Source organism: Artibeus jamaicensis, unplaced genomic scaffold (genome assembly GCF_021234435.1).
Source record: "Artibeus jamaicensis isolate MK-2021 breed Jamaican fruit bat unplaced genomic scaffold, CSHL_Jam_final contig_477, whole genome shotgun sequence".
Classification (NCBI taxonomy): Eukaryota; Metazoa; Chordata; class Mammalia; order Chiroptera; family Phyllostomidae; genus Artibeus; species Artibeus jamaicensis.
Genome location: NW_026521854.1, coordinates 8,927,707 through 8,955,292, shown reverse-complemented (window position 1 = coordinate 8,955,292; position 27,586 = coordinate 8,927,707). Strand labels below are relative to the sequence as shown.

The 27,586-nt window shown below is 43.3% G+C and overlaps 1 protein-coding gene across 1 annotated transcript; it reads left to right on the top strand.

Moving 5' to 3' along the window:
* Positions 1–22,395: 22,395 nt before the first annotated feature.
* On the top strand, positions 22,396–26,752 carry CASP14 (caspase 14). The gene is made up of 7 exons (XM_037162449.2): positions 22,396–22,411; positions 23,987–24,058; positions 25,159–25,308; positions 25,403–25,628; positions 25,787–25,903; positions 26,081–26,184; positions 26,648–26,752. Exons 2-7 carry the CDS (start codon positions 24,032–24,034, stop codon positions 26,750–26,752), a joined length of 729 nt encoding a protein of 242 aa, XP_037018344.2. The 5' UTR covers positions 22,396–22,411; positions 23,987–24,031.
* Positions 26,753–27,586: the final 834 nt, after the last annotated feature.

The window sequence follows — 27,586 nt, the reverse complement described above, 5'->3', positions numbered from 1 at the left end:
TTCCTTCCTCTTTCCCTTCCTCTCTCTCTAAAAAGCAATGAAAAAATATCCTCGGGTGAAGATGATAAAAATGTTTGAAGACTCCTTGCCATCTGTGACAACATGGATGGGCCTAGAGGGTATTATGCTAAGTAAAATAAGTTGGACAGAGAAAGACAAGTACCATACGAATTTACTTATATGTGGGATCTAAAAAACAAAACTAATGAATAAATAAAAAGGAAACAAACTCACCCAGATAACCAACAAATTGATGGTTTTCAGAGGGGAGAGGGGTGGTGGATTGGCAGACAAGTGGAAGGAGATTAAGAAATACTACTTTCCAGTTATAAAGTCAGTCATGGGGATATAATGTACAGCATGAAGAATAGAGTTGATAATATCGCTATAACTTTCCACAGTGACAGATGGTTAATAGGCTTTTTTGTGGTGATCACTTCATAAGGTATATAAATGTTGAATCACTATGTTGCACATCTGAAACAAATAAAATATTATATACCAACTATGTTTTTTTTTGAAACCAAGCATCCTCTGGAGGTGTAATTAATGCCATGGGGTGTTGGTTTGTTTGTTGTTGTTGTTGCATTTTGTTCTTTTCATTGATGATTTTGCTGTTTAAAATTACCCCTAAGTGGATTTCTGAAGTGCTAGCTAGTGTTCCGTAGGCCAGAAGGCTGTGATGTGCCTTACAGAGAAAATGCATGTGTGAGATAAGCTTCATTTGGGAATGAGTTATAGTGCTATTGTCCTCGAGTTCAAGATTAGTGACTTGCTTTAATATGTAACATATTTTTATTGAACAATATGTATTAACGAAAGCATCTTTAGACAGAAACACACATAAAACAAGGTTATGTATTGAGAGGTCGACAAAAACTGCCCCTAGAGCACAGTTCTACCTTCTCAGTCCATTTAGGCTGCTCTAACAAAATACCATGGCAAACAAACAGCTTATAAACAGCCAACATTTACTGCTCAGAGTTCTAGAGGCTGGGAATTCCAAGATCAAGATGTCAGCATGGTCACATTCTGGCAAGGGCCTACTTCTTGACTCATAGCCAGTGCCTTCTCCCTGTGTCCTCACATAGTAGAAGGGGCCAGGGGCTCTGCGGGGCCTCATTTATAAGGACCTCAATCCCATCCATGGCAGCTCCACCCTCATAATCTAATCACCTCCCAAAGGCCCCACATCCTAATACCATCATCTTTGGGGATTAGGATTTCAACATATGAATTTGGGAAGGGGACACAAACGTTCAGACCATATGTATGTGACCTAGCCATCTTCTGCTCCCCCATCAACTCAGGCAATTTCCCCTCCCCATGTTGACACTTTGAGCTTTGAGCGTCAGCCATTTTCATTTCCATATGAGTTTCCTATTGCTACTGCAATGCCACAAAGGTAGTGGCTTAACACAATGCAGTTTTAGCTCTTACAGTTCTGGAAGTCAGAAGTCCTAACTGGATGTTACTGGGCCCAAATCAAGGTCTCTGTAGGACCACAGTTCCTCCACAGCAGAGACTCTGGGAAAGAACCCATTTCCTTGCCTGTCCTAGTTTCTAGGCTCTGCCTGCATTGCTTGGCTCATGGCCTCTCCCTCCCTCTGCAAAGCCAGTGGCAGCATCTTTAAATCTCTGACTCCAACTCTTTGCTTATATCACATCTCTTGTCTTCTAACTTCTGACTCTTTGCCTATCACAAGGAGCCCTGTGATCACATTGGGCCCACCCCGGTAATCCAGGATAATGTCCCCATCTCAACATCATTAATTACCTCTACAATGTTCCTTTCTGCCATGTAAGGTGATATATTCACAAGTTCCAGGAATTTGGACACAGACATCTTTGGGGGTGAGAGGGGAGCATTTTCAGCCTGCCCCAGTTTTATCCACATTTCAAACTTTCTTTATTTTTTCTTTTTTATTAAATTTATAAGGGTGGCATTGGTTACTAGAATTATATAGGTTTTAAGTGTACAATTCTATAATAACATCAACTGTATATCATATTGTGTGTTTGTCACCCCAAGTCTCCTTCCAGCACCATTTATTCTCCCTACACCTTCTTCTATATCCCCCACCACCCTTTCCCTCTGGGGAACACCATCCTGTTGTCTGTGTGTATAAATTGGTGTTTTGGTTTGGGTGGGGTTTTTTTTGGCTTAATCCCTTCTTTTTTTTTTACCCAGCCTAAAATCCCCGTCCCCTTTGCCAGCTGTCAATCTGTTCTCTGAGTCCATTTCTATTTCTAATTATATTTTATTGACTATGCCTTTACAGTTGTCCTGATTTTCCCCCATAGCCCCCTTCCACCCAGCACCTTCACTCCCTCAGGCAATTCCCCCACCATTGTTCATGTCCATGGGTCATGAGTATAAGTTCTTTGGCTACACCATTTCCTGTATCATACTTTACATGCCCGTGGCTATTCTGTAACTACCTATTTGTACTTCTTAATCCCCTCACCTCTTCACTCATTCCCCCTTATCCCCCTCCCATCTGGCAACCATCAAAATGTTCTTTTTATCCATGATTCTGTCTCTGTTCTTATTTGTGCAATTTGTTTTTTAGATTCAGTTGTTGATAGATATGTACTTATTGCCATTTTATTTTTTGGTTTTTTAAAGATTTTATTTATTTATTTTTAGAGAAGGGAAGAGAGGGAAAAAGAGAGGGAGAAAAATATCAATGTGTGGTTGCCTCTCATAGGCCCCCTACTGGGGACCTGGCCCACAACTCAGGCATGTGCCCTGACTGGAAATCGAACCAACGACCCTTAGGTTCATAGGCCGGTGCTCAATCCACTGAGCCACACCAGCCAGGACTCACTTTATTGTTCATAGTTTTGATCTTTTTCTTAAATAAATACGTCTCTTTAACATTTCAAATAATAACGGTTTGATGATAATGAACTCCTTCGGTTTTTTCTTGTCTGGGAAGCTCTTTATCTGTCCTCCAATTCTAAATGATTGCTTTGCTGAGTAGAGCAATCTTGTCTGTAGGTCCCTGCTTTTTGTGACTTTGAATATTTCTTGCCGGTCCCTTTTAGTCTGCAAAGTTTCTTTTGAGAAATTAGCTGGTAGTCTGATGGGAACTCCCCTATAGCTAACTAACTGCTTTTCTCTGACTACTTTTATGATCCTCTCTTTAGCCCTGGCTAGTGTGACTCAGCAGATTGAGTGCCAGCCTGTGAACCAAAGGGTCACCAGTTCGATTTCCAGTCAGGGCCCATGCCTCAGTTGTGGGCCAGGTCCCCAGGAGAGGGCCTATGAGAAGCAACCACCCACTGATATTTCTCTCCTTCTCTTTCTCCCTCCCGTCTATTCTCTCTAAATATAAATAAATGAAATCTTTTTTTTTAGCTTTTAAAAAAATATATTTTATTGATTATGCCATTACAGTTGTTCTATTTCCCCACCTTCATTCCCCTCCCCCCTGCACACCCCTCCCCCACCATTCCTCCCTTTGGTTTATGACCACGTGTCTCAAGTTCTTTCGATTCTATATTTCCCATACTATTCTTGCCCTCCCCCCTATCTATTTTCTATCTACCTTCTATGCTACTTAGTCTTTGTACCTTCTCCCCCCTTCTCCTCCTCCCACTCCCCTGTTGCTAACCCTTTGTGTGATCTTCATTTCTATGGTTCTGCTCCTGATCTAGCTGTCCTCTTAGTTTGCTTTTGTTTTAGGCGTAGTTGTTAATAACTGTGAGTTTGCTCTCCTTTCACTGTTCATCTTTTTTATCTTCTTCTTTTTCTTAGATAAGTCCCTTTAACATTTCATATGATGAACTCCTTGAATTTGATCTTATCTGAGAAGCACTTTATCTGCCCTTCCATTCTAAATGAAAGTTTTGCTGGGTAGAGTAATCTTGGTTGTAGGTCTTTGGATTTCATGACTTGGAATACCTCTTTCCAGCCCCTTCTTGTCTGGAAGGTCTCTTTTGAGAAATCTGCTGACAGTCTGATGGGAACTCCTTTGTAGGTGACTGTCCCCTTAGCTCTTGCTGCTTCTAGGATTCTCTCCTTCATTTTAATTTTGGCTAATGTAATTATGATGTGCCTTAGTGTGTTCCTTCTTGGGTCCAACTTCTTTGGGACTCTCTGAGCTTCCTGGATTTCCTGGAAGTCTATTGCCTTTGCCAGACTGGAGAAGTTCTCCTTTATTATTTGTTCAAATAAGTTTTCAATTTCTTGCTCTTCCTCTTCTCCTTCTGGCATTCTTATGATTGGGATGTTGGAACATTTAAAACTGTCCCAGAGGTTTCTAAGTCTCTCCTCATTTTTTTTTAATTCTTGTTTCTTCTTTCTGTTTCAGTTGGATGTTTATTTCTTCCTTTTGTTCCAAATCATTGATTTTAGTTTGGTTTTCTTCCCTTCACTTTTGGTTCTCTGTATATTTTGCTTTATTTTATTTTGTGTAACCTTCATTTTTTTCATCATTTTTCTACCAAACTCAATCAGTTTTGTGAGCATCCTGATTACCAGTGTTTTGAACTATGCATCTGATAGGTTGGCTATCTCTTCATCACGTAGTTGTATTTTTCCTGGAGCTTTGATCTATGTTTTCATTTGGGCCATATTTCTTTGTCTCAGTGCATCTATTATGTTGTAAGAGGGAGAGGTCTTAGATATTCACCCAGGCAAGGCAACTCTATATGCTTTGTTGTGGTGCTGTCTGTGGGAGAGAGGTCCAAGAGGGAACAATGTGGCTCACTTGCTCAGCCCTAGCCCCACTTTCCAATGAACCCTCTCATGTGAGACTGGAAGTTTCCTTAGCTGTGGCAACCCCTGCAGTAGTTCACAGCTAGCTCTGAGTCTTTGGTTTCTCCGTTCAGCCAGCCCTGCCTTGCCTATGCAGTTCACCATCATGCCACATGTCCCCCCCACTTTGCTGCCCATCTCCATCCCTCCTACTGGTCTGGGTGATTGTTTCTTTAACTCCTTGGCTGTCAGTGTTCCATGCAGTTTGATTTCTGGCACTTCTGCTTGTTTATTGATTTTAGATTGGTTGTTATCCTTCTTTTGGTTGTGCAAGGAAATGAAGTGTTTCTACCTACACCTCTATCTTGGCCAGAACTCTCAAAAATTTCTTGTAACAATATATTTTTGATCTATCTCCTTGTGCAAGAAAAACAAAAGAAAAATAAACAAGCGGGGCTACAACAAATTAAAAAGGTTTTGCACAGCAAAGAAAATCATGAACAAAATGAAAAGACAACCCACTGAATGAGAGAACATATCTTCCAATCAGATGTATATCTGATAAGGGGTTAATGCCCAAAATTTATAAAGAACTTATACAATCCAACAACAAAACAACAAACAATCCAGTTAAAAATTGGCAAAAGGCTGGAATAGACACTTCTCCAAAGAGGACAAACATGCAGATGGCCAATAGACATTTGAAAAGATGCTCAACATCACTAATCATCAGAGAAATGCAAATGAAAATCACAGTGAGATATCACCTCACACATCAATAAATCAACAAACAACAAGTGTTGGTGAGGATGTGGAGAAAAGAGAATATTTGTGCACTGTTGGTGGAAATGCAGACTGGTGTAACCACTATGGAAAATACTGTGGAGTTTCCTCAAAAAGTTACAAATGGAACTGCCTTATGACCCAAAACTTCCACCTCTAGGAATATATCCAAAGAAACTAGAAACACTAATTCAAAAGAATTAGCAACATGTGTTCATTATTGCTATGTAACAAATTATCCAAAAACTCAGTGGCCAAAAACAATATTTATTGTCCCTCAGTCTTCTGTCAGCCGAAGTCATCATGGCGGCTGGGGCTGTGGTCTCATTGGAAGGCTCCCCTGGGGGAGGCTGAGGCAGAATTCTATTCCTCAGGGGCTGTTGGCCAGAGGCTACCCTCCATTTCCTGCCCCACCGGCCTCTCCTACCTGGCAGCTCATGTCTTCAACATGTGAAAACCAAAGCAAGTGAGACAAGCCAGAAAGGAAGAACATAGCAGAAGTCACAGGCATTTGTTACCTAACTCAGAAGTGATATCCTGTCGCTGTTGTCATGTTTGATTCGCTAAAAGTGAGTCACTTCATTCACCAGATAGCTAAGCAGGGATACTCGGTGAAATATAGCCTGAAACAATGAAACAGACATCAGTGCATCAATGGAGTGAGAAAAAACAATGAGTAACAAAATGCTTCATGAGAAGAAATAGAAGATGGGAGAGGCTCAGTTAGAACAAAGGAGCTGCACTGATTGAAAGAGTGGTCCTAGAGACTTCCACCAAAATGGAGGTGTCAGTGGAAACACCTTGTGTCCACACACAACCAAATCTAAAAACACAAAGTTTTAACTACAATAAATGCAACCAAACCACACAGAAAATCGACGATACAGAGTCCAAAAACAACGAAATGCTCAGCTAAACCGATAAGAGGGGCGAAGCCAGCAGCGGAGAAGGTTGGCCAAAAAAATCCCCAGCAGGGGTGGTGCACAAGCAGCCGAAGGCATGGATCCCAGGAGCGGGCTAGCTATGAGCGGACACAAGGAAGAGGTGCGGCTGGCTGTCTGCGGTCGGTCGAGCATTTGCGTGCAGATAAACCAGTGAAGAGGCGAGCATTGAGACCAAATGGCACAGGGCAGCAGGCTCCCACATTTCCACTCAGATAAACAGGCAGGGGCAAGCGGTGGGATGAACTAGGCGAGCAGAGAGGACTGCCATTGCTCCCTCTCTGACCCCGCTCCCACATACAGCATCACAAACCAGCGACCTGGGTGGCCCCGCCCTGGTAAACAACTAAGGCTCTGATCCTCATACATAACAGGCACAAACAGATAAAAACATGGCTCAAGAACAACTCAGAGCCCCAGAGCCAATAAATCTAAGTGATGAAGAAATAGCAAAACTTTCAGATGCACAGTTCAAAACAATGGTGATTAGGATCCTCACAGAACTGGTTGATTTTAGTTACAAATTAGAGGAACATATGAAGGCTAAATTAATTGAAATGAATGGTAATGCACAGGAAACCAATAGTAATGGAAAGGAGACTGGGACTCAAATCAAGGGAGTACACCAGAAGGAAGAAAAAAATGACCAAACAGAAAAGGATGAAGAAACAAGAATTCAAAAAAATGAGGAGAGGTTTAGAAACCTCCAGGACATCTTTAAATGTTCCAACATGCAAATTATGGGGATACCAGAAGGGGAAGAGGAACAGCCACCAGTGGAAACCTTATTTGAACAAATAATAAAGGAGAACGTCCCCAGTCTGGCAAAGGAAATAGACTTCCAGGAAATCCAGGAAGCTCAGAGAGTCCCAAAGAAGTTGGACCCAAAAAGGAACACACCAAGGCACATCATCATTGCATTAGCCAAGATTAAAATGTAGAAGAGAATCCTAGAAGCAGCAAGAGCTAAGGGGACAGTCACCTACAAAGGACTTCCCATCAGACTGTCAGCTGATTTCTCAAAAGAGACCTTCCAGGCAAGAAGGGACTGGAAAGAGGTATTCCAAGTCATGAAATCCAAAGACCTACATCCAAGATTGCTCTATCCAGCAAAGCTTTCATTTAGAATGGAAGGACAGATAAAGTGCTTCTCAGATAAGATCAAATTCAAGGAGTTCATCATCACCAAGCCCTTATTATATGAAATGTTAAAGGGACTTACCTAAGAAAAAGAAGATAAAAAAGATGAACAGTGAAAGGACAGCAAACTCACAGTTATCAACAACCACACCTAAAACAAAAGCAAATTAAGAGGACAGCTAGATCAGGAGTGAACCATAGAAATGAAGATCATGTGAAGGATTAGCAACAGGGGAGTGGGAGAAGGAGAAGGGGGGAGAAGGTACAGAAAATAAGTAGCATAGACAGTAGATAGAAAATAGATAGGGGGAGGGTAAGAATAGTAGGGGAAATACAGAATCTAAAGAACTTGAGACACATGTTCATGAACTAAAGTGGGGGGATAGTGGGGGAGGGGTGTGCAGGGTGGAGGGGAACGGGGGGAATAGAACAAATGTAATGGCATAATCAATAATAAATAAATAAATAAATAAATATTCAAACAAAAAAAAAAAAAGAAAGAGTGGTCCTTATGTGGTGAGTACCAGATTATGTATGCAGCAGATGCACTCAGAATGAAAAAGTAATGAATTCTTGTCCACTTATTGGCCTTTCAGCCTCCAAGAACCTACTTAGCCAACAGTTCCATTATCGGAAGCAGAGGATAAACACATGCTTTACTCACACCATTTAAAATTTAGTAAATATTTTTATCAAACAACAAAAAAATAAGGGAGTCACCAGGTGCAGTCCACGTTCAAGGTGAGCAGGTCCCACAGCGGAGTGAATACCAGGAGATGGAACCTCTGAGAGTGATGTTAGAAGCTGCCCACCACGAGACCCAATATTTAATATACTTAGTGTTTAATGCTAAGCAAACTTACTGAGCAGTTTAAGAAAAGATCAGGTGCACTTTTTGTGTGTGGTTTTCTCAGGATGTAAGGGGTTTTTCTAATAGTCATGTGTGATTTGCATGTTTAGCTATTGTGGGAATTTGGATAAGCTAAGGATGGATTGAAAGTGTTCCTTTCCCACTTCATTCTTCTCTTCTAGAGAAATTTCCTGGTCCACTGTCCTCCATGACTTCTGGCTTTGCCTCTGGAGGGTCTTCCTTGTACATCTCTCTCCAAAAATACATCGTAGGTATTTTTGCATAAGAGATGAAACCTTGGGGAAGGAGGGTGCTGAGTTCAAAGTTTACTTCCTGCTAGGTTAGATTTAGAGCCAGAGATGTTTCAGGATTTGAGCAATCATAGGCTTTTTGACACAATCGCATTGCAAGCATTTCCGCTGCAATCCCTTTTCCAGCAGCAGTTTCCACCCAGGCTCCTTTCACACACTGCCTTCTGTCTGGGATCCTGTCACTCATTCGTTCCCACCCCTTTCCTCATCCACTTCTGAACATTAAAAAAAAAAAAAAAAAACATGTTTGTGATTCCTCCTTTTGAGAGTAACCACAATTGCCATTTCTGCTGGATCATGGCATGAACACATGGTAGTTATTTTGACAGTCCATGAAACAGTCCATTCTTCCCACCAGCCCTTACACCAAGACTCTGATTCATTCTGTCTCTGTGGTTTGCCCTGTTCTTATTTATCTCATGCTTCATTAATAGCACAATAGCCATCATTGATTGTTATTAAATCATTGTAAGCCAGGTCCTTCCCCAGGAGACTTGGCTCAGCTCATTGATAGTATCAGCTCACAGCCAGCTCCATTCTTCTCCTTTCCTTCACCTCCATCATGAAAAATGCATGCTGTTCCCCATGCAGCTTCCAAAACACTAGACACTGACCAGAACCAATCTTCCAGTGTAGACTGAGGAGGCTGGTGTCCTGGCTGTGGCAGGGGTTTGTCTAGGTCACCAGCCAGCTCATGAAGATCAATTAGGAGTCTGAAGCTGCTGTCCAGATCATTGATATTGGCCACCTCAACGAGGATGAGATGTTGGAGAGAATAGGACAAATCCAAGAGGTATTTAGGAAGTAAAATAGAATACTTTCTAAATAACAGACACTTTTCTAAGTACTTTTGAATATATTAACACTCAAGTGAGGTGACAATTACTAGCTCTACTTTACAGACAAGGACACTGAGCTACCAAGCAGTTTCATAATTCAAGTCACAACCCAAACATTCTGATTCTGAACCCTATGTCTTCTGACCATTATGCTATCATGCCTTCTGCTCAGTTATCTGCTTGCTGTAGAGTGAAGATTACCCACTTATTTGCATCTCTTCCAACTGTACCCCCTTATACACATACACACACATAATCAGATGCAAATACAAACACATCTACAGAAAATTGGTGGGATGGAACTAAGACATAGATGCCCAAGGGATGGAGCAGGCTGGAGAACGCCTTGGAGCACAGTGGGCCCAAATGGAAATCCCAGGCCATTAAACAGTCCACTTTTTCCTATCAGCCCTTGCAACCATGACTCTGATTCAATCTGTCTCTGTGGGTTGGCTTTTTTTTTTAGATTTTATTTATTTTTAGAGAGAGGGAAAGGGAGAGAGAAAGAGGGAGAGAGAAACATTGATGTGTGAGAGATAACATCAGTTAGCTGTCTCTCACATACCCGCAACTGGGGACCTGGCCCCCAACCCAGGCGTGTGCCTTGACCGGAAATCAAACCTGTGACTTTCTGGTTTGCAGGCCGGCACTCAATCCATTGAGCCACACTGGCCAAGCCAGATTAGCTTATTCTTATTCACAATAGCCAAAGGTGGAAGCAACACAAATATCCATCAATGGATGAATGCAAAAGCAAAATGTGCTCTGTCCATACAAAGGTATATTATTCCAAACACAGAAAAGAATGAAACCCCAATATATGTCACAGTATGAATGGACCGTGAAAACATTATGCTCAGCTAAAGGAGCCAGACACAAAGTGTGTCACAGGATTTTTAAAAGCCCCAGATGTCTGTGATGTGTAGCAAAGCTTTCAAACCACTGCCTTGTACTATACAATAAAAGAAGTGTGCCCAGCCCACACACAGAAGGTCAGGGAGAGAGCTCTCTTGCTGGGCCTGATTCAGGTCATCCTGAGCAGCTCAGGCTGGCTCCCTTACACTGCTGAGCTCACATGACCTTCTCAGGCTAGAGTGGGAGATTAGCTAAGACCTTTTTTTTAATTTCTTTTTCTTTGATCTGACCCTTGGACCATGAAGGAAGGAAGGTAAGAGAACTCAGGAGTCTAAGAGAGCTGCCTTCTGAGCCCAGCTGTGCTACCTTTAAGCCAACTTAACTTCTCTAAACCTGTCTTTTCTGTGCAATCTCACAATCGTCGGGACAAGAGTTCACATCATGCCTCTGCTCCCCATTGCACTGCAAGCTCAGCAACTTGCAAAATTTCGATACATTTTGAAAGGGAAGGAGCTCCTGGGGCCCTTGGGCGTCTTCCTCAACTGTAGCCAACAAAATCCTGTTGGACAAGATACCAACTCGTCTCATCTTGCTGGGCACCCATGGGTTGTTTACCTTCCAAAAGAGCCTGAGATAACAAGAAGTTGCCAAGTCTTTGAGCAACACCACCTCCTTTCATTACAATGAGATCTCACTGCTGCCACTCCATAGCAAAGGGGGCCCCAGAGGTCAGGGCCTGAGGGCTACATGAAGCCATGGGTTGATGACACAGATGAGAACAGAGATGTCGAACAAGGGAAGTGTTCCATTGCTGCAAAGATGAGTTCATGTGAGAGTCCAGGGGGCAAGCATGAGTTCCTTGGATAGGTGTGTGTGAAAGAAGAATGTGCCAACCATACCTATAAACTCACAAGAAAATGGTGCCCGGGAAGCATGTGCATGTTCAGTGAAGCCTCTCCCCTCACTTTTCTGCACAGTCAGAGGGACTAAGCAGCTTGGGGACAGCATGTCCTCAACCATATCTATGTGCCTGAAATGCTTGTTTTAGGCTTGGGATGCCATTGTTGACTATAATTGTGAGCAATGTCACCCATATCTGGCCATCAATCTTTTACTGATTGAAACCCAGTACGGTATGAGGCAATGGTTTGAAAGCTTTGCTGCACATCAGAGTCACCTGGGGCTTTTAAAAATGCTGTGACACCACATACTATGTGGCCCTTTATGTCTGGCTCCTTTATCTGAGCATAATGTTTTCAAGATATATTCATACTGTTACATATATCACAGCTTCATTCTTTTCTATGTCTTGAATAATAACCTATCATATGGCTGGAGCATTTTTTTATGAATTCATCCATTCATCCATTTAGGTGCTTCCATCTTTTGGTTATTATGAATAAGAATAGTTTCAATTGTATATTTATGTTATACATAGCTTGGGCCCCAACTGATTATATCCCTGGGGATAGGAGCCAGGCATTAATATTTTTAAAACTCCCTCAGTGATTTCAGTGTGCAGACAAGTCAGAACCCCTGGTGTAAGCAAAGAGGCAGAAGCCCTGTGAATTGAGCACCTACACTTCCCAGAACTTAGTTTGAGTGCCATCTCCCCTAAGACCCACCCCAACCATCCTGATCATTCTCCATCACCTCATCTTGTCTATTTCCATTTCCAATGCATGTCACCATCTAAATTATCTCATTTATTCATTTGTTCAGTTATTCTCTCTCCCTTCTCACAAAACCAATTATATTCGATTTTATAACACATTCAATTCACCTGAGTCCTTTTTAAAAAAAAAATGCCAATGTCAAGACCCAACCTTGATAACTTAAATCAGAATCTTCTGGGAGAGGATCCAGATATCTGCATTTTTAAAGGCTCCCAAGTAATTGCATTATGCAGCCATGAAAAAAAACCCTGCCCTAATACACAAGTTCATGAAGACTGTGTGCTCACAGCTCCAAAAGTAGGGTCTCACCCAGCACCTGTCCAATGATCAAATGATGCTAGGTCACTTTACAGTCATCATTTTGTTTTACCCTCAGAGCAGTTCTCAAAATAGGTTTTAACAGGTAAGGCAATTTTGGCTCAGAACAGTTAAGATCAGCCTGCAGCCAAGACAGAATGGGAACATAGTTCAGAAACAGTCCAGCCTCCTTTCTGTGCTGTGCCAGGTCAAGGGTATCCTCTAGGCTCCCAGAGCCCCAGTGCCCTTACCTCAGCACTGGTCACCTTAAACTCTGTCTAAGGGCTGTCTGGATCCCCCCTGAGAGCTCTATGAAGTCAGTTCACTACCAGAAAATAAAACAATCACATTTTGTCAAGTGGTAAAATTAGGCAACTATTAAATTAGTAATAATAAATATATTTCATCAATTTAATTAGTTGATTAATTAATTAATGGTTGTTCCAGTCCATGTTGACTTAGTCTTTTTCCCTTACCACTCTTGTTCATACTCCACTAAGATTTCTTGAGCACCTATTCTCGAGCTCCCTTCCCACACCCAAGTCTTGTGCTAGATGTTTCCATACTGCAGTTGTGTTGATGGAGGTAGTATTATTCCCAGTTTCTACCCATAGGGTTAGGGGGCACATGGATCAATTCTGACAACACTGGGCATTTGTTCCTGATTCACAGGTGTTTGTTGGACACGTTCCATGAGCCATGCCAGATGCCGAGTAAACTACATGTGTGGCTCGTGATCTCACCAGCCAACTGTTCTTTGGAGAAAGCAAACATCAAATCAGCATTATATTAGAATGTGGCTGCCCAGGAGAAGTGGAGCAAGCCCTGAAGCTGGGCTCTGACCTGGTCCAGGGAGAGTTCAGAGACAGCTTCTTGCAGAAGCTTCATTTTACCTGAAAGCCAATTCATCTTTTAACAATCAACTCAGAATTCCTCAGTGGCTCCCCATTGCCTATCAGATAGGGGACCAACTCATTACACTTTGCCTAGGACTTCTCTGAGTTTTTAGCACTGAAATCCCCACATCCCAGAAAACCCATAAGTCCTCGGCATACCAGGATGGCTGATCTCCCTACAACCGAAACAAACTCAAACTCCCTAGAGTGGCTTCAAGCCCCTTCATGATCCCACCCCTTCCTGAACTCACTTCTCACCACCACCATCCCTGTGAACCAAAAGGTCACCAGTTCAGTTCCTGGTCGGGGAACATACCTGGATATTATATGCCTTGACCAGGATGATTCCATCTCTCCCATATAGGGGTGCACAGAGGCAACCAATCAAAACTAAATAAATAAAAACTTTTAAAAAATGCCAGCTCCTCTTGGAAGCCAATCTGCCACCTTATAATCTCTAGGCATACATTCATCCACAGAGTCTTCTCACCCAGTTGTCTTTCTCTGGTGCACTAATTATCAGATAACTCTTATTTTTTTATTTTTAATATATTTTATTAATTATGCCATTACATTTGTTCTATTTCCCCCCTTCATTCCCCTCCACCCTGCACACCCCTCCCCCACCATCCCCCCTTTAGTTTATGACCCCATGTCTCAAGTTCTTTAGATTCTATATTTCCCATACTAATCTTGCCCTCCCCCTATCTATTTTCTACCTACCGTCTATGCTACTTATTTTCTGTACCTTCTCCCCCCTTCTCCTCCTCCCACTCCCCTGTTGCTAACCCTCCATGTGATCTTCATTTCTATGGTTCTGCTCCTGATCTAGCTGTCCTCTTAGTTTGCTTTTATTTTAGGTGTGGTTCTTAATAACTGAGTTTGCTCTCCTTTCACTGTTCATCTTTTTTATCTTCTTTTTCTTAGATAAGTCCCTTTAACATTTCGTATAATAAGGGCTTGGCGATGATGGACTCCTTGAATTTGATCTTATCTGAGAAGCACTTTGTCTGTCCTTCCATTCTAAATGAAAGCTTTGCTGGATAGAGCAATCTTGGATGTAGGTCTTTGGATTTCATGACTTGGAATACTTCTTTCCAGCCCCTTCTTGCCTGGAAGGTCTCTTTTGAGAAATCAGCTGACAGTCTGATGGGAACTCCTTTGTAGGTGACTGTCCCCTTATCTCTTGCTGCTTCTAGGATTCTCTCCTTCATTTTAATCTTGGCTAATGCAATGATGATGTGCCTTAGTGTGTTCCTTTTTGGGTCCAACTTCTTTGGGACTCTCTGAGCTTCCTGGATTTCCTGGAAGTCTATTTCCTTTGCCAGACTGGGGAAGTTCTCCTTTATTATTTGTTCAAATAAGGTTTCCACTGGTGGCTGTGCCTTTCTCCTTCTGGTATCCCCATAATTTGCATGTTGGAACATTTAAAGATGTCCTGGAGGTTCCTAAACCTCTCCTCATTTTTTTGAATTCTTGTTTCTTCATCCTTTTCTGTTTGGTCATTTTTTTCCTCCTTCTGGTCCACTCCTTTGATTTGAGTCCAAGTTTCCTTTCCGTTACTATTGGTTTCCTGTGTATTTTCATTCATTTCAATTAGTTTAGCCTTCATATGTTCCTCTAATTTGTGACTAAAATCAACCAGTTCTGTGAGCATCCTGATCACCAGTGTTTGGAACTGTGCATCTGAAAGTTTGGCTATTTCTTCATGGCTTAGATTTATCGGCTCTGGGGCTCTGAGTTCTTGAGCCATGTTTTGATCTGTTCGTGCCCCTTACGTTTGAGGAGCAGAGCCTGAGTTGTTTACCAGAGTGGGGCCACCCAGGTCGCTGGTTTGTGATGCTGTATGTGAGGGTGGGGTCAGAAAGGGACAATGGCAGTCCCCTCTGCAGCTTCCTGCCACTGGGGCCTGTGCAGTCCATCTCACTGCTCGCTCCTTCACCGGTTTATCTGCGCGTGAATGTGTGACCACGATCAACCCTCAGTGGGTGCACCGCCTTGCACCCTCAGTGGGTCCAGCACCTTGGGCCTTCAGTGGGTCCACCCGCTTCTCCACACCTGGGATCCGCCCACAACTGCTGGCACACCTGGGTTGTGCACCCAGGTCGGTTGGGTGGATCTTTCCTGCCCAACCCTGCTCTCCTGCTGGCTCTGCCCCTCTTACTGGTTTGGCTGAAGGGTTCGTTGTTGTCAGACTTCCGTGTAGTTCAGTTTTCTGTGGTTTGGCTGTGTTTTTGTTGCTGAAACTTTATTGTTTTTAAACTTAGTTGTAGGAGAAGGCGCAGTGCTTCCACCTACCCCTCCATCTTGGCGGAAGTCCAGATAACTCTTTTTTTTTTTAAATAGACTAATAAAATATGAATTCTCTTGATTTATATCAGGTTTTCTCCTTTTAAAATATTCATTTTTTCATTTTTTTATTGATTTTGCTGTTACAGTTGTTCTATTCCCCCTTTCATTCCCCTCCACCCTACCCCCTCATCCCCACCATTACGCCCCTTTAGTTTATGACCATGTGTCTCAAGTCCTTTAGATTCTATATTTCCCATGCTATTCTTGCCCCCCCATCTATTTTCTATCTACTGTCTATGCTACTTATTTTCTGTACCTTCTCCCCCCTTCTCCTCCTCCCACTCCCTTGTTGCTAACCCTCCTTGAGATCTTCATTTCTATGTTTCCACTCCTGATCTAGCTGTCCTTTTAGTTTGCTTTTGTTTTAGGTGTGGTTGTTAATAACTGTGAGTTTGTTGTCCTTTCACTGTTCATGTTTTTTTAACCTCATTTTCTTAGATAAGTCCCTGTAACATTTCATATAATAAGGGCTTGGTGATGATGGACTCCTTGAATTTGATCTTATCTGAGAAGCACTTTATCTGTCCTTCCATTCTAAATGAAAGTTTTGCTGGATAGAGCAATCTTGGTTGTAGATCTTTGGATTTCATGACTTGGAATACCTCTTTCCAGCCCCTTCTTGCCTGGAAGGTCTCTTTTGAGAAATCTGCTGACAGTCTGATGGGGACTCCTTTGTAGGTGACTGTCCCCTTAGCTCTTGCTGCTTCTAGGATTCTCTCCTTCATTTTAATTTTGGCTAATATAATTATGATGTGCCTTGGTGTGTTCCTTCTTGGGTCCAACTTCTTTGGTACTCTCTGAGCTTCCTGGATTTCCTGGAAGTCTATTTCCTTTGCCAGATTGGGGAAATTCTCCTTTATTATTTGTTCAAATAAGTTTTCCACTGGTGGCTGTGCCTTTCCCCCTTCTGGTACCCCTATAATTCAGATGTTGGAGCGTTTAAAGATGTCCTGGAGGTTCCTAAGCCTCTCCTCATTTCTTTGAATTCTTGCTTCTTCACTCTTTTCTGTTTGGCGATTATTTGCTTTCTTCTGGTCCACTCCATTGATTTGAGTCTCAGTTTCCTTTTCATTGCTATTGGTTTCCTGTGCAATTCCCTTCATTTCAATTAGTTTCGCCTTCATATATTTGTCTAATTTGTGGGTATAATCAACCAGTTCTGTGAGGATCCTGATCACCAATGTTTTAAACTGTGCGTCTGAGAGTTTTGCTATTTCTTCATCGCTTAAATCTATAGGTTCTGGGGCTTTGAGATCTTCTTGAGCCATTTTTGGTCTGTTCGCGCCCTTTAAGTGTGAGAAGCGGCGCCTTGGACTCCCAGGTCACTGGGTTGCGACGCTGCATGTGGGGGCGTGGTCAGAGCGGGGAAATGGCGACCCCCTCTGCTGTTTCTCACAGCTTGTGAGGAGCAGCGCCTTAGGTGGTTCACCTGGGCGGGGCCACTCAGAGTCGCTGGGTTATGACGCTGCATGTGGAGGTGGGGTCAGAGCAGAGAAATGGCGGCGCCCTCCACTGCTGCTTGCCGCGGGGACCCGCCGGGCCCCGGTCCAAATGCCCACTCCCTCGCCTGTCCACCCGCACACAAATGCGTGACCACAGTCAACACGCAGCCCCGCTCCCCCGCTGTCTCCCCCGGGTCGCTCGCCTGGTCGCTTGGTCGCTCACTAGGTCCAACCCTGCGCCTGGATTCTGCGCACCTGAGTCCCTCTGACCGAGTCCTCTTGTGCAACCCCGCTCCACCAGCCGCTGGTTTCGCCCCTTACCGGTCAGGCTGAAGAATTTGTTGTTAACGGACTTCTGAAAAGTTCAATTTTCCGTGTTCTGGCTGTGTTTTCTGTTGCTAATATTTAGTTGTCTCTAAACTTGGTTGTGTGAGAAGGCACGGCACATCCACCTATGCCTCCATCTTGGTGGAAGTCCTCCAGATAACTCTTATTAATATAATTACTCAATTTAACTAATTGATTAATTAACAGTTACTCCAGCCAGGAGAACACATCCTCCTCTCACACACAGACACTGTGTAAATACATGTTTCATTAAAGGAGCCAAGACCTTCTGAAGTCTTGTCTGAGGAGAAACTGATAGAGTCACCTTTGCCACGTTCCATTTCAAGAGATGATTAGACATCCCAACTCATTAACCTGCTCAGCTCTTCCTTCCTGCACACCTACTATGTGCATGACTCTAAGGAAATCCTCCACCCCCAGAGACTGGGCTGTTCAGACCCCCTTGCTTTCCTGAAGAAAGGATGCCTCGGGAAATACTTTCCTGAATCCTGGGCACATGAGGTTGGGCTCTCCTCTCACAGACTTCCTGTGAGACACTCAGTGGTATGCTGCAGCCAGCTTTTCCCAACTCCGCATTCAGTGACACTGTGCTGGTAACTTGAACCAGCCAGGAGAGCACTTACACCATGAAAGGTGGCAAACACTACAAATCAGGACTTTTTTATTTGTTTGTTCAGAGAAAGCCACTTGTTAAACATTTTCCAGCACACCATTGCAAACAGCCATATTCCCAATACCTTCCTCTTAGATTCAGTCATCTTAGCTGACCAGACTCTGTGAGAGTATGAAATTTCAAGAAGGAAGAGTGTGGTAGAAGCATAGTTTAGCTAAACTGTTGGGCATTGCAGGACTGGGTATTGGGTCCAGTTGGATTAGGTCTTTCTCTGGTTTTTCACTTTCAATGGATAATGTATTCTTTTCATACCATCACAGAACCAAGCAACATCATGTCTCCCAAACTCAATAGATGATTCCAGCACTCCCAGTAGTGCTGTTCTGTCATCTCCTGGAACAGCCAGACCTTACCTGGGTCATTGAGAAGAAACATGAGAGGGAATGTTTTCCTACATCTTTGCATACATGACCCAACAGCCCCCAAAGCCTACCTGTGCACATAAGATTCATGGGTGGGGCATGATCTGTAATTAACACTTGTTACAGTGCTAGGGTTAATGAGGCACTTTGCAAGATCTGTGAGTGCTGTTGGTGGCAGTGGAAGGGGAGGAGGAGAAAGAAAATGAGGAAATGACGTGAGTTGGTAATCTCCACAAAGATCAAGGCTACCTCAGGTTTATTCAGCAATGTTAACCTAGCAACAGACACAGTGCTCAATAAATATTTGTTTAATAAAGTAATTGAAGGAGAAGAAAAACTAGAAAGAGGAAGAGAGATGGAAAAGAAGAAAATACAACATTCTCTTATACGCCAAGAAGTGGCATTGCTGGGTGCTTTATGTACAGGATGCCTCTCTGAATCTCCCCAGCAGCCCAAATAGGTCTTCATTTCTCATGTGAGGAAACCGATGCTTCATGGGAATATCTCGTATTATTGATGATGCAGAGATACCAGGCACTCTCTCATGTATTGCTTGAAATGGAAAGTGAATTGCTAAAGGCTTGTGGCAGTTAATTGGCAAGTCAGAATTTACCAGATATTTTATGCCTGTCATTTGAACCAATAAGTCTACTCCTAAAAGCCTCTCCTCTGAAAGAAGGCTCAAACTTTTGCCTAAAGAGAAACACACAAGGTTGCTTGTAGCAGCAATACTTATCATGGCAGAAAAACTGAAAACACGTGAAATGCCCGTCAGCAGAGGCATGACTGACCACATAATTGTGCATCTATTCTATGGAATATTGTGCAGCTCATAAGACTAATGATAGAGCACTGGGATAGTTAAAATGAACAAGATGGGAAATACCAAATGTCTGCATAGATGTGGTACCCCCCTTCACTGCCGGTGGGAGGGTATAAGTAACAAAACCCCTTTGGAAAATGGTTTGGCAATAGCTACTAAAGCTATACATATGCATTCCCCACTACCCAGCAATTACCAACAGAATGTGTACCCAACAGAAATGCGTACATATATCCACCAAAAGGTATGTACTAGAATATGTATTTTTACATGGCTAGAAAAAAAACTAGAAACAACCCAAATGCCCATCAATGATAGATTGGATAAATAAGTTGTGCTGTATTCACACAGTGGAATGCTACAAAGAATGTGTCCTCAAGTGGAGCAATGTTTTACCTCTACGTGGGGCAAAAACTGGTTTTAGGGAGTAAAAACTGTATGGATATACCTACAATATGTAGATTAAGTAGATGCCGATAAATGGGTGGATGATACATAGATAGACAGGTGGATAAGACCATGAATAGATGTAGTCTCACAGCATATCTGTGGTATTAAATTTCACAAGGGATAATTAAAATGGCTTCTTGGAGATGATAATGAAAAAATGATTAAGAAATACTGTTCTTAATAAGATGAAAGACCTACAGACACATGGAAAAAAATTGACTCTCACAAACATAATGTTGAATGAACAGAGCAAGATTTTTTTAAAAAGAACCACTGTGTTATTTCATTTATGTGAAGTACCAAAATCAAGAAAAGTTCATCTATAGTATTGTATATCGACAGAGTGTTTCCGGAAGGTAGGGGTGGGGTAGTGACAAGAAAGGGAGCAGGAGAGGAAATCCAGGGGCAGGGACCAGGTCACATTCTTTCTTCATCAGGTTCTGGTTCATGGGTGTGTTAAGTCTGTGGAAATTCATCAGGCTTCATACTTATGAATTGTGAGTTTTTTCTTGCATGTAGTTATTCTTTGATAAAAAGCTTTTTGAGAAAATAAAAATGAGTTTGTTCCATATATACCAACATAGGTGACTCAGACATATAATTAAGTGAATAAGGCAAGTAACAGAAAAACTCAGTAGAATGAGCCAACATACATAACAAACAGCTACAAATGTATAAGTTAATGCAGAGATGGGTGCCTGAGCCATCTTGAAACAGAAGAAAAACTTGGGAGAATGAGAATGTCACAGTTTTTTTTAAATTTTGTTATTGTGGTAAAATAGACATAACATAAAACTAACCAGTTTTGCTGAATCCATTTCAGTATTGTTTGAATAATTCCCTCCTACACATAAGCCCAAGAAAAATTAAAACATACATTCACACAGAGATCTGTGGGCTTAAGAGGAGTGTCCAACCCATGTCCTGCAGGCCACATGCGGCCCAAGATGGCTATGAATGCGGCCCAACACCAAATCGTAAAATTACTTACAACTTTTTTTTTTGCTCATCAGTTTTTGTTAGTGTTTGTGTATTTAACGTGTGCTCCAAGACAACTCTTCTTCTGCCAGTGTGGCCCAGTGACGTCAAAAGGTGGGACACCTCTGGACAGCAGCATCATTCATAATAGCCAAATTGTGAAACAATCCAAATACCTATTTATGGATGGATGAATAAACAAAATTAGGTATGCCTATACAGTGGAATGTTATTCAACCATAAATAAATGGCATACTTATATATAGGCTACGACATGGATGAACCTTAAAAACATTATGCTTAATGAAGCCAAACACTTAAGACCACAATTGTATCATTCCATTCATGTGAAATGTCTATAAAAGGGAAATTTATAGAGATAGAATACAAATTAGAGGTTGCCAGGGGCTGAGACATTTGGATGGGGTTTGGGGGCAATAACTAGAGGCCATGGGTTTCTTTTGGGGTTTGGGGGTTTTTTTGGTGTTGGGGTGTTTTTAAACACCTACTCTAACTAAAAGGTCAGTAAGGGGGGAAGCCTTAAGGATTTAATATTTTAAAGATTTTTTTTATTTATTTATTTTTAGATAGAGGGGAAGGGAGGGAGAAAAACATTAGTGTGTGAGAGAATGAGAGAAACATCAGGCAGTTGCCTCTTGCATTCCCCCAACCGGGAACCCAGCCCTGAAACCCAGTCTCATGCCCTGATGGGAAATCAAACCAGTGACCATTTGATTCACAGGCCAGTGCTCAATTCTCTGAGCCACACCAGCCTGTGCAAAGTTGGTTTTTTTTTTTTGAAGTGATGAAAAATTTCTGAAATTGTGGGGATGGTTACACAGTTCTGAATATAGTAAAAACCATTGAATTGTGCACTTGAAATAGGTGGGTTGTGTGACATGTGATTTATATCTCTAAAGTTGTTACAATAAAATGAAGTGAAGTGCAATAAAAACTGAGAAAGACTAGAGGAGGAAAGTCTTGAGGAAGAGAAGAGAAGAGCTGAATCAGCTGTGAAGCATCAGTTGAGGCAGCCAGATGGGCTCTCTGGGGCTGAGCCCTCCTGTATCTGAATGCCGACTGTGCCAGGTGCTGATTGAGTGGCCTTGGGCAGTCATTTTACCTCTATGAGTCTCGGTTTTCTTTTCTGCAAAATGAGAGCAAACAATGCTGATCTCTTGGAGATGTTGAATACTCAGTGAGATAATAAACAACTGAAGTTGGCATTATTTGCACAGTTGAACATGGAAGAGATGGAGGTGGATATAATTATGGAATGATGGATTGATGATGGCCAGCCCAGCTGGGCCTGGGGATGCTTCATGGGTTGTTGGTGCAAAAGCTCTAGCTGGTGGGGATGCTCTGCTTCAGCCTCCTCAGCCACTGGGTGTTGGCTGAGCTTTGCCATCACCCATTCTGTGGGTGTTTGGCTCCATTTCCTCATCAAGGGTGTGTCCTCCTGTCATGAGGTTTCTTGAGAGACTGGAGATTTAGGGACAATAAAGGCCCAGACAGCTGTGCTGCCCAATTCATACAGGACCCTCAGGGAACACCTGGGAAGATTCTGTACTGTCAGCCACTTCTCTGAGGTCATCCTGTGGGCCAGATTCCTCTTTGGTGCCCAGCTCTGTTGGCAGCTAGGAGAATTGGAAGACGGCCTGGCTTTAAGGAGCAGCTACTTCTACAGAGAGTAAGTGATTTGACACATGCTGCGCTCTTGCTCTCTCTCTCTCTCTCTCTCTCTCTCTCCCTCTTTCTCTCCCCCTCTCACTGCATGAATGCATATTCTGGCCAGTTTTACACCCATCCTTTCTTTTATTTGTTTACTTGTTTACTTAACATATTCTCCCCAACACCTCCTCTGTACCCACTCACACACTGGTAACTCTGATGGAGACGGAGATAAAGAATTCAGGCTTTTAGTCCTAAAGAACTGAGCTTCCAGCTCAGCCACATGAATAAGAATCAAAAGCACTGCTGTAATGCAAGTCTAAACAGGCAGAGCTGTGGGAGTCTGAGGAAGGGAGAGGCAACTTCCAGGGGGCCTAACAGGGATCATTAAACCTAACTTGCTTACTGTGACTGTAAAGCATCTAGTGCTCTTTCAAGCCTCTTTCAGATGGGAAAGTTGAGTCTCAGAGAGGAGAGTGAGACGCTTCAGGTCCCACAGCTGGAAAGAAGCCAAGGCAGGACTTGGTTCTGGTTTATCTGGCTCCTGAATCCATGTTCCTCCTATCTACCTACTTTCTCTTCTTCACAGTATTTGGCTTCCCTTTCCTTCCAGCACTGGCTCCAGCATGTGTGTGTGTGTGTGTGTGTGTGTGTGTGTGTGTGTGTGTGTGTGCGCAAATGCATGTGTTTGTGTACATGAGTAAGATAGAAAGAGTGAAAGAGATTTCATGTTCATTCCTGTCCTAGACTAGACCTACCTGAGGGCCAGGAGCACATTTATCTTGTATAGTTATACTCAGCATGTAGCTCATAACAGACACTCAGAAGGTATTTGCTGGAGAGATAGATATATGGGGATTAGTTGGATAAGTAGATGGATGGATGGATGGGTCAATCGATGGATAGATCAATGGATGCATTGATGAGTGGACAGATAAATAAAGAGATAGTGGGGGGGAAGACATAGAAGACATGATGCCACCCAAATTGGCAGAGAAGGGCCTTGACTGGTAAAGAGGTGTAAGAAAAGGCAAGAAGGTGGGAAAACACCAAGAATATGGCAAAAGTCATTCTGTTCAGCCAGACTAGAACAGGACTCAGATGAGAATGAAGAGCGTAAAGGTTCAGGCTCAAGGCAAAAGGGGGAGTGCTTCAAAATAGTATTCTCCACTTAGATGATCTTCTCATTTTAAACCCAACCCCGAAGCATCTCCCTGTTGATGCCTCTTCAACCAGTCAGCTCCTGGGTGGCAAAGGGGAGTACCTGGGGCCACTCACCCTGCTTATTGGTCCAGTAAAAGGAGTTCAGTCTGTCATGGGCTGGTGAGTGTCCTGGGAAAGGGAGAGGGAAGTTTCCAGATGGTTGGCCCTGTGGGGATGGGCCTAGCAGGAGTTCTGGAGACATCCAGGCATGGGAAACATCACTGGAGTGTCACACTAGAGAAGACATACTTCTACCTCTTACTCAGCTTTGACCATGCAACAAGTTCTCACCACTGGGGTCCCATTCAGTCTCAAAAATCCATGTGTACAAGCTAGTCTGTACGTACCCTGAGACAGAAGAGCTTCAATCCCTCTTCTCTTGAACCCCCAGGGTCATCCAAGGCTTCAGAGAACCGGACTTGGAATCAGAGGAGCCATGAGCAACCCTCAGCCTTTGGAGGAGGTGGGCTGGGTGCAGGTTTTGGGAGAGGGGTGAGAGTCTCTGAGAGGAGGGAAAGTGAAGAGCTTAATGTTTCAGAGACAGAGGTGGAGATTAAAAAAATTATGACCCGAATGCAGAGCTAGAAGTTGCTTTATAATAGAACCTGAGTCCAGGGCAGGGAGCCCAACTACCTCTCTCTCAAAGTATCCTGCTTCTCTTCTGAAAAGAAATTTTGACCCAAACATTCTTCTTCCTCAGATGGGATGAGGTGGGATCTCAGTATTAGCTTCAGAAGTTCTGGGACCTCTGCAAGTGAAAAAGTCATACTTAGAACACTCATGGGAAGGATGGAGAGACAAAGCCACCAACTATAGCAACTGGAGGGGACCTTCGAAGATTGTATTTATTTATTTTTAGAGAGAGCAGAAGAGATGGAGAAAGACAGGGAGAGAAACATCAATGTGTGGCTATCTCTCATGTGTCTCCTACTGGGGACCTGGCCCACATTGCAGGCATGGGGCCTGGCTGGAATCAAACCTATAACCCTTTGGTTCACAGGCCAGCACTCAGTCTACTGAGCCACATCAGCGATGGCTGGAGGGGACCTCCAAAATCCTTCACACACACACTTACTGTCTATATTTGGAAACTGAGGCTCAGATAGGAGGAGTGACTTGCCCAAGTTTGTATAGGACTAAAACAGAGCTGGACCTCTGGAAGAAAACTAGATTTCTGGTGGTGAGCACAAAATATAGTACACAGATACAGAATTATAATGTTGTACACCTGAAATTTAACAAATGTTAAATTTGTTAATTTAACAACATTTAATCGTGTTATTAACAAGTGTTACCTCAATATGTTTAATAAAAAAATAAAGGCTCCCAAGTCACATTAGAATTTCACATCAATAAAAAATAAACTTACAGCATAAATATATTGCATGCAATCTTTGGGACATACTTATACCAAAAGTGTTATTTATTCATGTGAAACTTGAGTATGACTAGGCATCTGGTGTTTTACCCAGAAACTCTAAGCCCAGGCCTCTTTGGACCACACCCCCGGCTTCTCCTTGACCTCCCTACCCCTTTGATGATTTTTGTCATCTCCTGGTCCAGGAGGCATATGACATGTCCGGCGCCCGCCTAGCCCTGACACTGTGTGTCACCAAAGCCCGTGAAGGTTCAGAAGAAGACCTAGGTGCCCTGGAATTCATGTTCCAGCAGCTGGGATTTGAGAGTACCATAAAGAGAGACCCCACCTCCCAGGTATGGTGCAGCCACTCAGGCTAACAGAGGAAGGGCTGGACCGGAAGATGGGCTCTGGGGATGTGCCTGAGTCTGGCCATTCCTCTTGCTCTAGCAATTCCAGGAAGAAATGGAAAAATTCCAGCAGGCCATCGATGCCCGGAAAGACTTCGTCAGCTGTGCTTTCGTGGTGCTCATGGCACATGGGCAAGAAGGTCACCTCGAAGGGATAGACGAACAGATGGTTGAACTGGAGAACCTCTTCAAGGTTCTAAATAACAAGAATTGCCAGGCCCTGAGAGCCAAGCCTAAGGTGTACATCGTGCAGGCCTGTCGAGGAGGTGGGCACAGGGCCAAGGACACAGAGCTGTGGCCCTGCTCCAGCCCTATCCCAGAGCTAGAGCCCCAGCTGAGTCTTGAGTTGCTACTCTGTCTTATGACCTCCTCCTTTCCCCAGCTTTCTCTCTGACTTCAACTTTATCTCTTTTTGGTGTTTCAGAACGAAGAGACTCCGGTGAAACAGTAGATGGAGACAATATTGGGATGATCACAAAAGAGAGTCTCCAAACTATCCCAACATACACAGACACCCTTCATGTCTACTCCACAGTGGAGGGTATGAGCTCCCAGCTGAACCAGGGTGGCCTCTGTTCACTCCCCTGACCCCACAGCCTCTGATTCCTGAGATGTACATCCAGGACCCACCCTCTTCCAGGCCCTCTTGCAACCCATAGACCACCTCCCTCCCACCTCCATTGGAGTTCCCCTGAGCCCATTTCTCTGCAATCCTCAGGGTACATTTCCTATAGACATGACGAAGAAGGATCCTACTTCATCCAGACCCTGGTTGATGTGTTCACGAAAAGGAAAGGACCCATCCTGGAGCTTCTCACAGAGGTGAGTTGGGACAGGGTACCTAGAACCCCCACCCAACCAGATCAGGCAGCAAGCAGAGCTGGCTAAGCCTCTTTCAAACTTTCTGCATTTCACCCTCTCCTGCTCCCAGCCCGAAATCCAACCCAGATTCCAACGCTAGGGACCTAACTCCTAGCAATGACTTTCCCTTTCCAGGAAACTCCAAAACCCACAATATATGAGATAATTTAGAGAAAATAGAGATAAATTTCTGTAAACAAAACAAAACTTTCTGTATGCTTTTATGGTGGATTAGAAAAAAACATCTAACAAGAATGTCACCGATGATTCCATAGAGATGATGGCATAAAGATGACATGATAAAGGTCACCCATCTGAGGACAGGAATACCCACCTGCTTTCTTCTCTAAACTTCTCACCATAAGCCCATTATACTGATTCCCTCAAGGGCCCAGCCCCAAGCTGACCTCACCTATTGCTACAGGTAACCCGGCGGATGGCGGAAGCAGAGCTGGTTCAGGAAGGGAGAGCGAGAAAAGTGAACCCCCAAGTTGAAAGCACCCTTCGGAAACGACTCTATCTGCAATAGAAGTAGAAAGGGCAGAGAGGGGCTTCCTTTCAGGTGCTCTCTCTGCCCCTCAGATGTTTAAAGGCAGCTCTCCCTACTCCCTCAAAATCTTCTCTCCCCGAAACTGACTGGTATTCGGCCCTTCTTTCATCACACATCTTATACAGTCCTCCTTCCAGCTGTCCCTGTCCTCCTTAAAGCAATCCAGCTAAAACTGAGCACATGGCACAATGGTAGTAATAACATCACCTCCCTCAGACTGGACTCTTTACCTCTACTAACAAACTAAGGAGGTAATCACTTATCCCACTTTCTGCTCCTATGCTTATCAGAAACCCTCTTCTATCTTTTATGCATCATACCCATACAAATGTAACCAGATAAAGCTCAAGATTTTTTGCTAATAAACCTCTCCCATCTCTATCAAACCTTTGCTAGCTCCTAAATCTCACCCTGACTTATAATGTCTTCCTGAATCCACAACCATTCCTATCTTCCAGAGATTCTATCCTAATTCCTAAAAATTCAGTAAGGCAAGAATCATCCTCTCTATGAGACTCTTCCTTGGCTAACAAGCTGGTGCCTTAACACTGTTCTAGTTCATGGGTTCTCTCTGGCTAATGGAGACGCCGCCTCCTCTTCTGGATCAACACTGCCCCCACCACCACCACCAAGCCCTGGACTCTGCCCTCTCTCCAGAAACTCCACCTATTCCTCCACCATTCTTACTTTTTCAGTTTGCACCACTCTGAATCAGAGCATGCTGGAACTATGGCAGGTACCCTAGTGTCACCCTGTTGTTTTGTAGACAACATGATAGAGACTCAGGGAGGTTACATGGCTTGTGAAATACTA

Bases quoted from the DNA above. Each gene is read 5' to 3' on its own strand.
- CASP14 (XM_037162449.2), top strand. From the start codon at position 24,032: ATGAGCAACCCTCAGCCTTTGGAGGAG. The intron at 25,309-25,402 runs GTATGGTGCAGC...CTCTTGCTCTAG, and splicing joins AGAGAGACCCCACCTCCCAG to CAATTCCAGGAAGAAATGGA. The intron at 25,629-25,786 runs GTGGGCACAGGG...TTGGTGTTTCAG, and splicing joins CGTGCAGGCCTGTCGAGGAG to AACGAAGAGACTCCGGTGAA.